Consider the following 18,330-nt stretch of genomic DNA (forward strand, 5'->3'; position numbering starts at 1 on the left):
TTCTAGTTCCATATCTATTTAAGGATTTCAAAGCTTCTTCTTTGTGAGAATTTTGCTCATACTCTTCCTTTTTGCCGTTTCATCGATCGACTCACTAAATAATGCTAATAGAACCCATTCTTCTTTCAAACAGCACCAATGCAAACCCATTGCTTTGATAGCCACTCTTGACAATGTAGGTTGTACATTTTATATTCTAAGACAGTATGAATTAAATGGAAATCATTTATAGAAGTTGAAGATTATCTACAAAGGAATATAATTTAATTTTTCCAATTGTACAGGTTAAAACATAGTTTCTTGGGGGTAATGAATATATTTGACCTGATAGTATCATTTTAATTGAGAATAATATTTCTGATACTCACTGAGCATTGTGAAGACCTGGAGGTCTTCTTATTTAAAAAAGTCAAAGACTTCCAGGTCTTTGTTTTTTTTTTAATTTCAGAGGTACTTCACCAAGATGAACAGTATTTGTGATTAATAATACAAACGATTTATCTTAATCATAACACATGGGTCTGCTTCATATTTCAGTTTCTCATTCACAGAAAGAAAAATTTTCAACTTTAAGGTGTTTAACGTTTGCTACATAACATTTTTTATAGTGTAACCCTGAGGATTTTATGCGGAGTTGTAATTGTAAGTCCTTGTTGGACTCAGAGTAGAATTGGGGATCGACATCGGAGTAACTCTAGCAAATGTCCTTGTTTATATCTTTTTTTCCTTTCTCCCTTGGCACAGGTAACTGAAGAGCTGCTCTAATTAATCGTCAGCATGAGCATTATTCTTTCTCTCCTCCAAAACATTCTTCAAATTGTCAGGGTTACCATCTTGATTTTCGTTTTTGTTTTGTTTTTTAACAAGCCCATTTATACTGTGGTTATTATTAAAGCAAAGTGTGTTAATCTTTTTGTCTGTATGTTAACTCCTAAATAACTCAAATCAATATCGGGTACTCCCAATATTATAAATAAAATAAATTATGAGTAAAAAAAAGATTATAACAAAAGATATTCAGAGCCCCATGGTTCCTACACGACTAAAACTGTATGTACATATGTGAACAATAAAGGTAACGATGTGCCCTCCTTGGCCCTGATTGTACAAATAATCGACTCTTGATATGAAATAAATAAGGAGTTATTTTCTCAAACAATAAAGTTGGTGTTTATATAGTGTTAAAAAAATCAAAAATCAACAGACAAAAATGAGATCAACATAATCAAATGCTGATTAAATATCCTAGATATGTATAAGTATTTGCATTAACAGAATGAATTAAAAGATCGGTAAAATGGACAGGTGCACCTTGTAGATAACGCAAACATAAAAAAAAGGCCAAAAACCTCCTCATTATAAAACATTTTCCTTAAATCCAGCACTTGGAATCAATAGCAGAGAGACTAAATACAGTCCAACACCAGTATAACCCAAGGATGCCATACCATAATACTTTATTAAATAGCCTCCCAGAGTTGGTGCAATTGTTCGTATTGTGGAATGAATTGCCATGTTCATGCCAAGAGCAGTCCCTGTTTCATTTTTTGAAACTGTTTTTGTGATTGAAGTAGTGAGAATGGAGTTAAGGAGACAGAGAGAGATCGTTAATGGGAGAAGAAGGAGAATAAAGTCGAAAATTTCATTGATTCCAGTCTAGAAAGAAAGAGCATTAATAATATTAATTGTGGTGAAATCAAAAAGTATATATGAAAAATATATACATCAGTTAAATTATTGAAAGAAGGGAAGGGAGTAAAATTGGACAACTTTTGTGTTTTTTGACTCAATTACTCAGAGTTAGTTTGACTTAAGAGATGTCAAAATGGAACCCAAGTAGCAACATATCTCTTTTATTTTGCGAATTTATTTAAAGATTATATTGGTCAGCAGCTTTTGCACAAATTACATTTGAATACAGCTCATTAAATACTGCAACTACCATAGTAGCTTGTGTCGGTTGCACAGTTAAAAAATACGTGTTTGAGTTATAAATTTTTTTTAAATAGACACAATAATATTTTTTGAGTAAAAAATTATTAATTTTATACCATATATATGATAAATTGCCTCTCACCACCCTCTTCAGACCCTTACCCTGGGCCCTTCACAGGCCTGGCTAGCTCTTTATGTGTAAATATATCAAAATAATTAAGAAAAAAATTACAATATTTGTTCCAACTCTCCCATTTGTACTGAGCGTTACAATACCTCAAATCTCTGAACTCAAAGATTGATTTTGAATTTTGATACAACTATATCAACTGATAGCAAAATAATCAATAATAAAAATGATAAAAGTTACAGGAAAATTAGTTTTTATCCAATATCTAGAAGAAAAATCGACTCAAATGATTTTTTTCCCCCACAATAATTTGTATTATATTATACAATTCTAATGTAAATTTTGCTACAATAGATATTATAATACTCGAGACAAAGAGCTTGTCTCCGATCTATCACACTACAATTTGAAAAAGTAACATTATTTTAAAATTAAGTAATACAATGTATACTTACAAAAATATAAAAACAAAATACCAGGGTGACTGGTGTGAACTTCATAAGGAATTTCTCCGAAAGGACATTTCCAATCCCTTGAATTCCAAAGCCTTGCATAAATAGAGTGATAACACCAACATAAGATAATAAAAGCCCAGTTTTTTCCGCCTCTAAGCCGAACTTATCAATGGCAATCACTAGAAATTATTTAAAAAATTTTTTTTTAACAAATTAGTTAAATCTAGGGTTGTATCGGTCCTGTCTAGTCCCGTCTCGTCCCCGTAATCGGTCCTTGCAAAATGTACCAAATTCTAAGGCGCCCTCATCAATGCTTCATTTTCATTAATATTATATTAAAGTACCTTCGTTTACTATTTGAATTAGTTTAGTAAAACTTTATGTATCTTTAAAATACGTGAATATTCTTGATTTAGACATAATTAAACTCTAAATTAGGCTTATTAAAATTATAGAAGACTGATTGATGATGACGTCACTAGCAGTTATCCATGGTGATCCGATTTATCAAAGATTTTTTTATAGGACAGTTTTGCCGTACGATTTAGGCGCGTTCTTAAAATTTAAGACGGGATTGAACAGGACGTCAAAATTTTGGGACTGATAGACTTCTGATTCAATCAAAAGCTACATCAAAATTTATAATATCACTTACTGGAAAACATGGATTGAAATATACCCAGGGGTAAGCCACAAAGTAGTTTTATCACCAAAAGAAGGCAGGATTTTGAAACCAATAAAGGTTTGATAATTTTTTTAAAGTTGAAAATATTTTCTTTCTTCTTATGTACCTTGGGAATGTCTGGTACAAAGAAGTAGACTAATCCCAGACTAATGAACGATCCAATACCAGCAAGAAGGGCACAATTTTGATCCCTATGGAATAAAAGTTATTTAGTAATTGAACCATTTTTTATGTAAAAATTAAAACTGAATAGAAAGAAATACAGGAAAGAGCAACGCTTTATCTCAAATAAAAATCCAAAGTACAACTGAAATATAATTTTTGAAAAATAAGAGCATGTCAATGGAAAAGTAAATAAAATGTTTGTTTTTTTTCTAAAATTGAGTCTGGATTAAATTTGTTCTCTTCCAGTAATTACTTCATTTTTTATCACAAAATATTCTTGCTAATCCTTTGGAGCTCCGCAAATTGTTTTTAAGGTAGTAAAAATGAAAGAATTAGAAGTTGCTATATTCTATTTGAAAGAAGCCATATTGGGGGAAAATTAATCATAAAAAAATGAAGGTTTAAGACTCTATCTAATATCCTTCAGTATCTCAACTTAAGCTAGAAATTTAAATAATAACCATGTAATTGTCCCAAATATGTCTACAAATTACTCATTTTGACAAATGAATCCAAGACAAAAAAGGAATTTATCTTTGAGCGCAGAATCCAAAGCCAAGATTGTGCCTTTATCATTCTAGCAGTTCTAACAAAGTTTTAACCGAGACTGCAATATAGTACTTATCGGTCTCGGTTCTTGTGCTTATTTTCGTTTGTTATATTTATAACCTTTTAATATTCCATCTGCTTAATTTTATGTAAATGAAACACGTCGTTACCTTTATTCTATTATGCAACCTTTCCTCCAAAAAGAAACTGAAAAAAGATCCTAAATCATCTATTAGTTAGCCAAATAAGTCAGCCATCTTCCTGAGCTACCCCCCAGCCACCCTTCATGGCCCCGCTTTGAAAAACATTGTCTAAAGCAACCTTAGTTTTTGGGGCCACTGCTGGAACTTGGAGCACTACATACTCTGCGGATAAGGTAGCTACAGCCACCTTTGTATCTATTATCATTTTCTGGGCCCGAATTTTCTAGGGACGCCTCTTGTTTGAATTGCCTGTTACCAAACTGAGCCTGTATAAAAAAGAAACGAGACCGATAAAGCTGAACCGAGACCAAACCGTTGAAATGAAAAAACTGAGACCAGGACCGATAGAATCATTGAATCTGAACCAGGCACAACCTTTTCCAAAACTGATCTCAGTTTGTCCTTCGGTCAACTGAATTATGAAATATCTTGGATTATATGTATTGATTCGGAACTAATATCGTTGAGAGTAATTTTTACCCTCAAAACAATCCCTAAATGAAAAGATGGGTTACTAAAAATAATGTAAAAATATTGATTATGTATCTTGTTCTCAAATCGATATATTTCCATTTTTAGGCTGAAAAATGATGAAAAACGACACTCTTTTTTAGATCCTTATAACTTATTCATAATACATAGTAATGACGAATATCATAGCTCATATTATAGAAAAATATTCAATGTATAATTTAAAAAAAAGATCTATTGTGTTCCATTTTGTGTTTTTTAAGTGATCCCATTTTGAAATATTCAAATTATCAACTCATCGTGAATGGATTGCTTTATTGTTTCGATCCTTATATATCATTCCCAAGGTAGGAGTCCTCTTCACTCCCTTATGAAGTTACTTAGTTTTCCTCGGATTAATTATCCTTCTGTCGTCCCCTTGGAATTCGGAATCTGAATTCGAACATGTCTTGACATGGATAATCAAGTTAAAAGTATACTTCCTTCGATTGCCTCGATCTTCCTTTTGCGGAGCCTGACGTCATGAAACTGGCATTGAAATCGGGGGGAAATATGATGATAATGTTGACTATCTACTAGTACACCCCATAAAAAATGGGATGACTTAAAACTACAAAATTGAACGAAAATACTTTTAAATTTCCTCATCATTATCTATTATGAATAAGTTATAAAGGTCTAAAGAAGAGTTGCGTTTTTCATCATTTTCAGCCTAAAAATGGAAATATAACAAGCTCAGAACAAGATTCAGAATCAATAAAAACACTATATAATCAAAAAAACACTTTTACATAAGTTTTATTAATCCTACTTTTAATTTGGGGATTGTTTTATGGGTAAAAAATGACTTTGAAGGATAGTAGAACGCTTAGTTTTGGATTCTTTGCTCATGGATGAATTTGATTACTCTCTTCAATTTACCCTGTGATCGTTTCCCTGTGTTTTTAAGGTGTATGTTCATCAGGTATACAAAAAATTAATAAGGAATTTCTGCCTTTTTTAGCACCATATCCGCAGATAATTTAATAATTTAGTCCATAATTAAATATGAGATATATTTAGTCCATAAAATATGTAGATAACGTTTGTTCCTTTTTTTACCCTTGCAAACAGAATTTAATAGAATAATTTTCTTCCAATCTCATCAACTATAAAATTGAGACCATTGGGTAGTGTGTTATAAATAGATTTTGTATCCATTAATTTTATGTTATCAGAATAATAATTATTAATAAAAAAGTTCATTTAATTCCTTTAGAAATTCAGTATAATTGATAACGGAGAATTAAGTGATTAGCACTTTTTCCATTGGAATCGCTGTCGTCTTTGTTTATTTTTCTTTTATTATAATAGATACATATTATATTGGTGATAGTTTTTATATCAGTTTAAAAGAATCTTGCCATTTTTCCTTTTTTTTCTCCTGCCATTTTTTCCTGGACATTTTTTCCGTTGCCATTTTTTCCTGACACCTGTATGATGCATCAAATTGGAAATGGTAGCAAGCCCAATTACGTTATGGTCTACCCCAAGGTTAATAGAAATACAAGGTTGAATGTGAAAGAGTTGAGTACTCCCACAAGACTTCGAGATCCTACATGAGAAGCAATATACTCGTATGGAAATCATTCAAACACGGGCATTTTTCTTTAAGATTTTACCACCTTCTAAAGTGATTGGGGAAAAAATAGCCAAGGAAACAGAAAAGAAAAAAGATGAATATAAATTGCAACATACACATCAAACCAAGGTAGTGGATAATATATGTGTGTCAATTAGCGTCTGCATTCTGATTTGCTGAGCTGGGTGACATCACATATACTGTATTCACTCAAAAATTAAAACAATAATATTAATATAACAACGTGAATTGAGAATTTATCAAGGTGGTGGATGATGTAACTCTCTTCAATGTAATGGTCTGGTCAAGATATCGACTCTTAAGGCGCGATCCAATGAACAAGTATTTCACTCAGTGGATCTCATCTCCTTTAATGGAAAGATCGTTCAGTATGCAGGTACCTCTTCATATCAAGGTGACTTTTGACTAGTGACTTCTGATCTCGTTAATAATTTTGCCTATACATAAATTCCTTTAGATCTTCCACGAAATCATCGTATTTCTAGATATAAGAACTAAGGAGTTCCATAAAACGACAGAATAATCGACTGAGATACCCAGTGAGGAACAGAGAGAGTCCCCATTCTCCACCCACAGCTCCTTCTTTGAAATTTGAAAGTAATCTCTGCTTCGTCTCCTACTCTAAGAAAACTATTCCATTAATAAGAGTCCTTCAGTTTCCTGGATGTATATTACGCATAAATCACTCATCTCTTTCACATTTATATCAATTCTATTTATAAGTTGGACTTCGTGATATACAATACGGGTAATTATATATTTAAGCTGGACACTTCAAGCTCACGCCTGATTGCTTTGTAACTATTGAGTCCAACTTATAAATAGAATTGATATAAATGTGATAGGGATATTATCAGTGGATATAATTTTATGAAATTATCCCACTAGATAGGTAAAAGTCTAAGGTTTACCGAATTCTGCTCGTAGTTGACCGGAGATCTCCGGAAGTTGACGGAATCCTTTTTAAAGCAAAAATTTTATAATGTGAGTTTTGAGAATATTTGAGCTATGTATATAAAATGAAATTTTTCTTAGAAAGAGTTATAGAGGTCAAAACAATTTATTCGTAGCCATATTTAATATGTCTCGTAGCCAACAAACTGAATATGTAATTAAAAATCAATTTTTTGTAAATTCTAGAAAGTCAATGTCAGCTGAAAGATTTTTATAAAATTTAGACAGTTTATAGACAAAAGCCTACAGTTTTCCGGGTCATACCTGTAATTTACCCAGGATGTCTGAAAGTTGACGCAAGTTAACTTTTTTTAAATCAAGAATTTTAAAAAGTCAATTTTGAATGTATTATAGGTATTTAAATTAATTTTTTTACACTAAGTTGTAGCTGACATAAAAATATATTCGGTAATTTCCGGTACTTTTTTGGCAGAATATATTCTCTTAAATTTGTACCTCAATAAGTTTGGGAATTTCAATGACGTTAAGATATTTCAACATAGGAATCAATAATTATTGATTCCTAAATTGAATTAGAGTCAGAATAATCTCTCAAATCCATTATTAATATTTTGAAAGGCTAAATAGAATTAATTATATTTGAATTTAAAAATTGGAATAAAATATTAATATACTTCATAAAATAATCTGTTCAAAAATACTTTACTAACCTCTAAATTTATATAATTATGGTAATAAATTATAATTATTACAATGAACATTTAAAAAAAACCCGTATTTGAAGCACCCTCTATGTTTCACTATTACATTTCGAATGTTTTGGTACAACTCATTGAATAATAATATTATTTAATAAAACTAATATATATTTTTTCTCATATAGAGGGCGCTATCAAAATTATTATGTGCATTGGCCATTTTTTTAAACCAAAACTACGGGATATTATATATTTTTTACTTTGCTTATCCCCTATTCTTCCCAACTATTAAAATATTTTCTAATAATTATTGAAAACTGTTCACAGCTTAACAAGAGTAAATTTACTCTACTCAGGGTTCCCTTGAGTCCTTTAAACAAGAGCTAATTCTAATTTAACAGTTAACGCTCTGAACACTGATTATGGAAATAGAAGAAGAAACATCGATAGTTGACAAAAAAATATTGTGTACATTTTTGAGGTTCAAAGATTGTTGGGTGCTAATTCAATATCTACACCTCTGATTCTATATAATCTTCCCTGATCTAGAATATTAAACATTGTAAATTGCACAAATAAAAAGTCCTAATACATCTTCTTTGACCGAGTCCCTCCGTATATTTTGAAACTGAAGCTATTTAGTTCAGATACAATAATAGAAAATAGGCAAGCTTACCCTAAATACTTGACGACATATCCTCCAAGTGGAGGCCCAATTGCCATCCCCATTCCAAAACTGAATCCAGATCTTGACAGTAAAGTAGCTCTATTTTTTTCATTAGACAAAAAAGTGATTATCATTTGAGACCCTGAAAAAAATAATCATCATAATATGTTATTTAATTTTAGAGAATATAAAAAGAGAAAACCTTGCATCGTATGCATAAGCATTGATGGAATTCGTGAGAGAAAGAGTAGAGTAATACTGTTTGCCATGCCCATTATTAAGTAGGATAATCCTCCAGCAAAAAGAGATACAAGAAGAGCTGACTTTTCGCCAGCCATATCTCCAATACGCCCATAAACAGGACCTCCTATCAATTGAGCAATAGCAAACACAGTTTGTAAATGTCCAAATGTAGTCGTATCTGCACCTAAGCGTTTAGTTAAGTACTAAAAAAATAAGAGATAATTGTGTTATTAATTAAACTTAAAACTATGTAGAAACAAATCCAAAAATATGTATTTTCACAACTTATGAAATATGTAAATGCTTTGTTTTGTTAAATATTCGATCTTGCCAATAATACTAAATAGAATCGTTCTCCTCTATTCTTGCTCATAAAACCGTAACTCAACTCTACATAAGTAAACTATAATAAAAATGAATGATTAATCTATTTTACTTTGATAATAATTAAAATATTAATAAATTAATATAACAGACAATCAACATATTATGACTGATTTGAGTCTACTTCTTCAAATTTCAACGATTATATTCTTGTGATCTTATTTTGCTCGTGTTTTGTCATAAATAGATTTAATTAGAACGAAGATAAGTATATTCAATAGATAAATATTTTATACAATAATCACATATTTATTAACAAATTTATATATAGTTTTTTTACCGGTAATGTTCCGATTTGAAGAAAAAATCCCAGGGCATAAACGAATATATTAAAATAAGTAATCACTAATATTCTTGATCGATTTTTCACTATGATTTCATTGATTTCAGCTTGCTCTTCAGCTATTTTCTCAAACTTTTCCTTCAAGTTGTCATAAACTTCGCCATTGGGAGATTTGAGTAGTTTTTTTAGAAACAACTTGAATTTTCGTATCATCTTCCGAGTTCAAGCTTTTATAAAAAGTAATCCCTTTGTCCAAATGAGGCGGGGAGGATTTCTTCCCATTTTTAGCCGCTCGCAGTTTAACACTATTCTTCTTTGCCATCGTTATATGATATTTTACTAATTAGTTTCACATGGAAATCATAGATTGACTACCTATTGACACAAGATACCGATTTTCCGATAGCAGATAATCAACTCGCACTTACTATATCTTACTTCTCTTAAAATAGAAATTTTCGTGAACATGTCCTATCTTTGTCTCTCTGCCAAAAACAAACAAACTCCTAATAGACATTTTCTCTGAGCTGACGTTCAATTAGCTGCTTCCGCCATAGTTGCACTGTACATATTTGTTGTTAAATGTAAAATAAATAATTTTGAAGGCTGGCCCTTCAATCATTCATATGGATAAAAAGCATACCTTTCCTAGGTTTCCCTCACACTTATTTAAAACTTTAAAGTTCCGCACACATCGATAAAAGTACCTCAAAATATACCGAAATTCCACACTTTCAAATAAGACTATACTAATTTCACATTATAAAAATAAAAGACATTAGTTTAATTATCCCCAAATAAATTTAAAGTTAAAAATTTTGCCTCTGCCTTGATTTGGACATAATTATGTATTTTTTGAAAATAAATCCTGTAAAAGTATGTTCCTTCTATTTAAAAATTTTAACCAAAAAGCGATCGTTAATTATTCTACTCTACATGGAAACACTATCAAGGTCAAATAAAGTATCAATAATTAATACAGTCTAAATAAAAGCCAACATTCACGGCTATATTTATTGACGGAATTAAGTATATCAATGAAATTATTCAGTTAATAAAAAAAATTGGTTTTAGATTTATTATCCGAGATTGTTTGTGTTGACAATTAACAATACATATATTGCCTCTATTTTATGAAGAGCCCATCAACCACGCAATACTAATAATAAAATTAATACTTACTAGCAGTGGCATCGCTAGCCTCCCCCATGCCAAATGATAAAAGCCAGCAAAGCCCTGGCTTATTCGCATTTATGCAACGAGATACACAAGAAACAACGGTGATAATTCCACATAAAGTATCTCGATAAGGCCCTAATTAAGTCTGAAGGCGAATAAAACTCGTAACCCATGCTCCAAATTTATATCACTTGATACATCAGTTATATATCCTGACCTTCCCGTTACACATCGGATTAAAAATAAAAACGACTAATTTTCACATGGATCAATCCACAGTCCAGATCAACTTCACCAATTGAGTCCAACATTGTACCTTATCTAAAGAAGTAATAAAAGATAACCACTTCGCATATAAAGGTATAATCTAGAAATATTGTCCTCGAGACGCGTCTACCTCATGATCTCGATCCCTCTCTTGATTCAGACTAATGTGGGTCTGACTACAACGCTATTAATGTATATTCAGGTAGCAAATTCGCGCCTCGAAGTAACTAGCGCTAATTACAGTAAAAAAAAACTAAACATTCTACTCAGATAAATAGAACATTCTACAAGGTACTTATCCTAAGATCATTATTTTATATTTGAATATATTCAAAGAATAACATTTATAAAGGCAATAAGTATGGTATATATAATATGCAAATAATTGAGGAAGGTTAACGTTAACTTTTGTTACCATTTCATACTTTCGCTTATGTAAATAAGAAAAAAATAGGTTTTTTTTTCTTCTGATTTAAGAACGCCAACGGGAAAAGTCATTTCATTCATTCATGTGGAAGAAACTTATAAACAATAATTGAGACTAACTCACATTTAACTTAGTTAATTTTTCGGCGTAACATAATAATGCATATTTTTTTTGTATTTTTGTATTTTTTATTTTCCCGGTCAAGTAGTAGTTGTTTCTTCCTTACTATTCAAATTGGAGATACACCCCGATTTAATTAAAAATCCGGGGGAAAGACTATCATAATACGGTAATGTTAATTTAGGTAGTAGGTAATTCATAGATGAGGTCCAGAAATGTAGCTTAATCCCGGTCTCTGGTTTCCTAAATGAACATAACAAGGCTTTATATTAATTCACTGAACTAACAAAATCCAAGCCCAAAATAACTTACCCATGTGGGATTTCTTCCTCGAGTTGGATGCCCGCTTCTTACAACACCGGCCCAGTTGCGTCCTCCACCAGACCCATTATAACCTCTACCACCTCCCCCAGAATTATCTCTTGAGTATCTTCCGTCTCTGTGATTGTTGTACGAACCACCACCACCACCACCACCCCGGTTTCCACGAGGGTTGTACATGTTATAACCGCCGTTTTGATAGCCTCCATTATTGTACCTGTTGTATCCGCCGTTATTATGATAATTATTGTAGTTGCGATAATTTCGGTTATTATAACCACCACGTCTATACCCAAGGTTCGTTACACCAAAGGTTTCTCGATTCATTTTGTTCTCAGCGCGCCGATCTGGCCGATTTATTTTACTAGAATTATAGTTACAAATTAAGCTTAATTGATAAACTATTTAGAAGGATCTTAAATTTTAAATGATCTAAGACGAACTCTTAAGGAATTCATTTGAATAACTTACCCTTTACTTCTTTCAATCGCCTCACAAGAAATAGAATCGAAAAATGACTTGGACTTGTCGTAATAACTCTCTTCGACAACAACTTCTGCCACAGTATCTTTGATTTCTCCTTCTTCAAGATCACCGTTCTGACTTTGATTTGCAGTCTCTTCAGTCTTTTCGACTTCATCATCTCGCGTGCTGCATTTCTATATTAAAACAATAGTAGCAATAGTTAAGCAATAAATTATACCAAAAGCCAGGCTTTACAAACATCAATTTAGATCACAACTTACTTGGAGTTTAAGGAGGACCTCTTGAAATTGCTCATTGGCCTGTTCGAAGTCATAATCTGCGTCAAATTTCAAAGTTTCCTTCTTATTGGATTGAGGTCGACCTGGAGGATAATTGGATCGCCTGATTAAAAAAAAAGAGAAAAATCAAACACTCTTTCACAAAACAAATAAGCATTTAATAAATAAACATATATATTAAAATTAAATTTTTAGTGCAAGTTAAGAGATACAAAGCTGACATGACACATTAATTTAATACTTAATTAAACATTCCAAATATCTAACATTCCCGTTACAGAAGGAAGTTGACATAATACTATGTCATAAGACGCATGAGCTGAAGGATTATTAGATGTTAAAATTTAGTTGAGCTCACTTTATGTAGATATCAAGAACTGCATAGCTATATTACAATCATTCCCCTTATTACAATCCCCAATTTAATGTCAAAACAAGGTAATTGAGTGGTGTAACATCCACCAAGTCGATTAAATTCAGTAGGACCCCATTATTATTTTCTTCAAATTTTTCCCACGTACACACGTTAAGTTACAAAATTAATTTTGTGGAAGTAAACTATACACAGTTAGATACAACTGCAATCTCGGACAGATTAAGAAGTTAAAAAAAACTTAAGGCAGAAGTTCTAAGAAATAAATATTTACCCGCCGCGTGGTCTGTAACCAGCGTTCTGACCACCACCGCGTCCACGATTACGATGGAACGCAACAGGCCCACGACCTCCCCTGTTATCACCTTGAGATCTACAACAGCAATTATTTAAAAGCTATATTATTACTGAAATCGACTGATACGGCGAGAAAATCCATCAAATCATGTAATTATGGATTTTTTTAGGGCCAGACATAATTTACCTGCGCTGTCTATCTCCCTGACCCCTCCATTCCTTATGAGCACCCGACCTCTGCCAGTCAGAGTGATTTGTATCCCAATTAGCATTGTTACTCCGCCATTCACTTTGACCATACTCACGAGTCACTATTTCAGAAGGAGAATTTTTATTCGCATTCCACTCATTTTCTGGAGACTTGGAATCACCCCCAACAGGGCTAGAATTGCTTGATCGACTTTCGCGTAACAGATCCATTACGGCAGAACCGGCTGGAAACACCCTTAGGTACTAATATGTTATCATAAGACCCTTAAAACCTTACTTGTCCCAGGGCGAGATGGTGCATTGGGTGTAACACTAGAACTTCCAGGGGCAGCTGAGAACCCAGCTGGACCGTTATTAATATTACTCCCAATTGGACCATATGTCTGCTGAGATGTAGGTTGATCAGATTTAGGCGGTAATCCTTGACCAGAGATGGGAAGACTCCCGGGCGCAGAATGCTAATTTGCAAAAAAGAAAACTTTGTAAGTAAACAAGAATTACGATTTAAAAAATATTTATAAAGGGAAAATGAGGACAAAAGAGTTTTCAAGTCCTCCTAGTGGCCAGTAAAAAGTAGAGAAGGGAGAACTCTCAACAGATTATCTAATCCTCCATGTAGATCAACAAGAGTTGCACTAAAGTACTCTTTGGAAATCAAGAGATATTTCAAATACGATCTGACAAGCTCCCGTCTCCAGACCTAAGATGCATTCAATTACTTGGAGAATGGCAGGATCATTGGGTAGACCTCCCTGAAGAGTGGGTTGAGGTTTAGGTGGACCACAGACACGGATATCCTTGATGTCAGATCCCCGAAATATGATATATTCGTAAACTTCGTCCCTAGGAGCCACAGGTCGATCTGTGGGGCGATCCTCCGTCCCAAAAGAACGAACTAAATAATTGTAAGTACAAAATCGTCATCAAGCAAAAAGTCAAGAGATTAATTTCTTACCTTTCGCTAGAGCTACAGTGGACTCATTGGTGTCAATAGTATAGAGGATACCCTCGTAGCGAATCTCTGACTTGGAGGTTAATGAAATCTTTGAACCCAGGTAGGGTACACCACCAGACCCACCAGACATCGTTGAAGATTATTCGGATACTCTCAGATACCGGACTCAAAGTAAAGTGAAATCTTCCCTTACTATTCGGCGTATCAACACAATAACAATAAAGTTAGAAGCAAAGCACTTCGTTTTTTCTTTTTCTCTTTTCTTTTCAGTTTCTCTCTCTCTCTCTCTATCTCTCTTTCTTTCTATCTCTTTCTCTCTCCCTCTTCTTCACCCCACTACAAGACTCAGTCGCTTCAGCATACACAAATCCCATCTTCATTGGCCAAAATAGCCAATCATTCTCGACAACACTCTGTGTTACTTGAATTGCCAACAACTTTTAGTACTTGGGCCACAGAGCACAAAAATCTTTATTTAAACCTTCCTATCATATCCCCCCCCCAAAAAAAAAAAAATTAAATACCATTAATACATAACATTAAATAGTTTAGAAATTGTAATTACGAAATATTTTCGAATATATTGTACTTAATATTTCATTCCCTAATTCGTACATTTTTGTGTTCCTAACTCCAATAAAGTGATAGGTACTTGGCGCCCACTCTAATTTCTATGATGCAGACCAATAAGATTCTCCGGAAAAGAAGAATACATAACTTAAACTGTAAAATTAAAACCATGAACTTAATATTGGATGTCTTGAACAATTAAAAGGGAGCAAGTAAATCTTAACACTGGATTCTGATAAATCATTGTGACGTCATTAATTATGATCTATTAAGTTATTAAGAAGAGACCATTGCTATTACTGACATGCATTATAAAAAAATAATCTTAAATACCTATTATAGAAATGGTTTTTTTTAAATCTTCGTGCCTTTTGACTCTTAAGCCAATACTTTTTAGGGTTTTTCATGATATTATTCAATTATCAAAATTTAGGTTCAATAAATTACATATATAATAAAGAAAGTAATTGTTTAAATCTCGATTCGAATCTAATCCTTTAATTAATCATTAAAAAAAATTATTTGTTTCAAAATCAAATTGTAATTTCGAAGCTCCAGATCAGTGGTCCAAATAGGATTTTTAAACCTTCGCGGGGGGGAAGGGATCTTAAGAATACATAGTAAGTATGTGGGGGTTTCCTAGTGCCAACTGAACTCATTCTCTCGATACTTAAATACCTTAAAAGGCACGTTCTTTATTGGTATAAAATTTAAGCACTTGCATGTATACAAGGATTTTTAGTAATACTTCGTTTTGTATGGGTTTGTTTCCATTTCCATAAAATAAAATCCACTATTTATATGAAAATGGAATAAAATGTTAGTTTGTAGGACTGACAGACATGATGGTTTATATCCCTGAAACTAATTATCTAGGTTAATTAGGCAGTTCCTGCATTGTTAAAAGAATTATGTAGAGCTTAAATTTGAGATAACATTTTTCAATAGTTTATCAGTCAACAAACCAAATAACTATTAACATATATAATATGAATGATTTACAAACAATTTAGATATAAGTAATTCTAATTGTATTATTGAAAGAAAGGAACAAAACGAATGTTAATTAATTATTAATAATTTTAAATCAGATGGTTCAATTTTGCAGACAATTAAAATACTAAATAGAGTTATTTTCTAAAAATGTATAAATATTGTTCAAGATAAACGTTCCAACAACTCAGGATTTTTAAAGTAAAATGATATGATACCAATAATGTTTTCATATTTTTCAAACTTATGTACAGCTTATTTACTATTTAATCAAGGTAATTAAGGGGTTCCAATTTTGGAATCAAATAAATTTATAACGAATTCCCCCTATGAATGGTTCCAGGGGTTGAAGATAATAATTCACAAACTTTAGAAAATAATCCAATACAAAATTCAACAAATTTTGATTTTCTATGTTGAAAATCCTTTAGTTTCCATATATATGGTCCATAGTAATATTTGACACACTGAATTAAAATACATTGTATTCTCTAACCTATCATCCTCTATAGTTAAAAATGAAAATTAAGCTAATCATACAAGTCAATAAAAAAAATTTCGTAACTAATCGTGTTTTTGAGAATTTTCATTTTCGATTGAATGAGTATTTTTACCCTGTTTATTTTTGTTTTACGCATTTACGGCATTAATAGCTTATGCCATTTCGTCAGATGAAATATTTTGGTTGAATAATTTACGTTTCAAATAAACGCTAAAAGTACCGTTTCGAGAATGAATACGGTTATTCGATAATTGAATAATACATACTTAATGTTATTTATTTTTGTATTTCAAAAAATACGTAGAAAACAAAACAAAATAATAATAATTAATTAATAGAAGTTGTAGCACATACATAAAACTACAATTTAGAATGAACAAAAATATTTTTACCCAGTCCTAGACAAAAAGTTATGAATTGTTTGAAATAAAAAATATGCTATTATTATGTCCATAGAAATAAAAGATTAAATATAGGATAGATTGTTTATGCTCTACCTGAATACAATTTCGTCAAATGATTGATGAAATATTTCGGTTTAGTAATTTATGCTAATTTTTTTTTTTTTTAAATAGTGAATTTTATACTTATTAGTTATTTTAACCTTGAAAAACATCACCCATATTTTGGAAAAAGCCAAAAGTATCACAACTATTAGTTATTTTGGAAACTAATTTGAATTATTTAATTAAATCACGGATGGACTTTTTTATCACATCTGGGCAAAAAAAAGATTAAATAAGTGAATAGATAAAAGTAGTAAACATAAATGATAATTGCCAGATCTACTTCTTGATTTAAAATTATAATACGTCATACATAAAGTTATTGTATAATTCCATGAATACTTACCCAATGAGTTCTTATACTATTGTTTAAGAACTCATTGACTCATTAAGTATAAAGTATTGGATGATCACTTCATATTTTCTTTCCTTATAATAATAAATTCGATTGATTTACTCCCCCCGACAAAATAGCTGACATGTTAATGCTGTGACGACAGCGCCCTTAAGCAATCTATAGTTATCTATGGTCTGTATGTATATAACTAAGTTGAAAGTAAGTTATTTTTGAATGTAGACACTTGATAATTAAGAAATAACAATATAATCGAGCTTGCGCGTCATATTAAAAAAGCGTTTGGGTCAACTCATATTATAAAAGGAAAAAAAATGGGAAGTACTTTATATATTTAAAAAAATGAATGTGACTTTAGATAGGGTTTTGCAACAAGCTAAATTACTCCCTTGTACATATTAAAAAAGTTCATCTAGCTGTTATTATTGAGGAGAGAACATCTAATTAGCTACGTGCGAGTGTGCTCATGAAAAACTGTACGTAACACTTAGGATTAGTTGGGGAGTTATAATTTATATTTTTGAAGCAAAGTTTGTCTGTTTCTCAAGGGAATTATGTGTACTACTGCTAGTTTCAAATACCAGCTGCGGAGAAAAAATCTTTCGGTACGCGCACTTTTGGACGCTGGCAAGAAACCAACGGAGGAGAAGCTGTTCCCATGGTCCAGACCAACTACCCGGATATGAACTTAGTGTTCCGGCAGGATGGTTCTCCTGCACATACGTCCAAAAAGGACCAGAATTGGGTGGATGACAACTTGCCTTTCTGGCCAAAGTAAATGTGGGCCCCTTACTCACCAGATGCCAACCCATTGGACTTCACTCTTTAGGTGCAAGCCCTGCAATGTCATTCACCCAAAAATCAACAGCCTCAAAGACACTGTCAACCAGCACTAGGATGCCATGTCTGAGGACTACATCCGCAATGGGTGCAAGACCTTCCGTGGCCACCTGGATGCCATCATTGCTACCAAGGGGGACTACATCGATGATTAGGGTAGCCAAGACATCATATTAGTTATTTTATTGACATAACCTATTAAAACTGGTAGCTGAAATACACCTTG

General features: G+C 32.1%; 2 protein-coding genes and 1 long non-coding RNA gene across 5 annotated transcripts; 1 reads left to right on the forward strand and 2 right to left on the reverse strand.

Moving 5' to 3' along the window:
* Positions 1-1,146: 1,146 nt before the first annotated feature.
* LOC121118176 (solute carrier family 22 member 18) lies at positions 1,147-10,858 on the reverse strand. Of its 2 annotated transcripts, XM_040712724.2 has the most exons (8): positions 10,608-10,858; positions 9,854-10,174; positions 9,423-9,800; positions 8,718-8,961; positions 8,525-8,657; positions 3,176-3,396; positions 2,521-2,699; positions 1,147-1,656 (listed from the first exon to the last, which is right to left on the reverse strand). In XM_040712724.2, exons 3-8 carry the CDS (start codon positions 9,636-9,638, stop codon positions 1,357-1,359), a joined length of 1,293 nt encoding a protein of 430 aa, XP_040568658.1. In that variant the 5' UTR covers positions 9,639-9,800; positions 9,854-10,174; positions 10,608-10,858; the 3' UTR covers positions 1,147-1,356. The 2 variants fall into 2 exon arrangements, with proteins under 2 accessions (XP_040568658.1, XP_040568659.1); XM_040712725.2 differs by having other exon boundaries at positions 9,864-10,633.
* Positions 6,020-7,455, forward strand: LOC121118177 (uncharacterized). The gene is made up of 3 exons (XR_011780383.1): positions 6,020-6,343; positions 6,480-6,629; positions 6,693-7,455. It is a non-coding gene; the product is annotated as an uncharacterized lncRNA (long non-coding RNA).
* A 308-nt stretch (positions 10,859-11,166) lies between the features above and the next one.
* On the reverse strand, positions 11,167-14,732 carry LOC121118175 (protein LSM14 homolog car-1). 2 transcript variants are annotated; one of them, XM_040712722.2, is made up of 9 exons: positions 14,339-14,732; positions 14,103-14,278; positions 13,661-13,841; positions 13,361-13,607; positions 13,151-13,249; positions 12,486-12,606; positions 12,211-12,398; positions 11,731-12,103; positions 11,167-11,661 (listed from the first exon to the last, which is right to left on the reverse strand). In XM_040712722.2, exons 1-9 carry the CDS (start codon positions 14,466-14,468, stop codon positions 11,641-11,643), a joined length of 1,536 nt encoding a protein of 511 aa, XP_040568656.1. In that variant the 5' UTR covers positions 14,469-14,732; the 3' UTR covers positions 11,167-11,640. The 2 variants fall into 2 exon arrangements, with proteins under 2 accessions (XP_040568656.1, XP_040568657.1); XM_040712723.2 differs by lacking the exon at positions 13,151-13,249 and having other exon boundaries at positions 14,339-14,591.
* Positions 14,733-18,330: the final 3,598 nt, after the last annotated feature.

Source organism: Lepeophtheirus salmonis, chromosome 5 (genome assembly GCF_016086655.4).
Source record: "Lepeophtheirus salmonis chromosome 5, UVic_Lsal_1.4, whole genome shotgun sequence".
Lineage (NCBI taxonomy): Eukaryota > Metazoa > Arthropoda > Copepoda > Siphonostomatoida > Caligidae > Lepeophtheirus > Lepeophtheirus salmonis.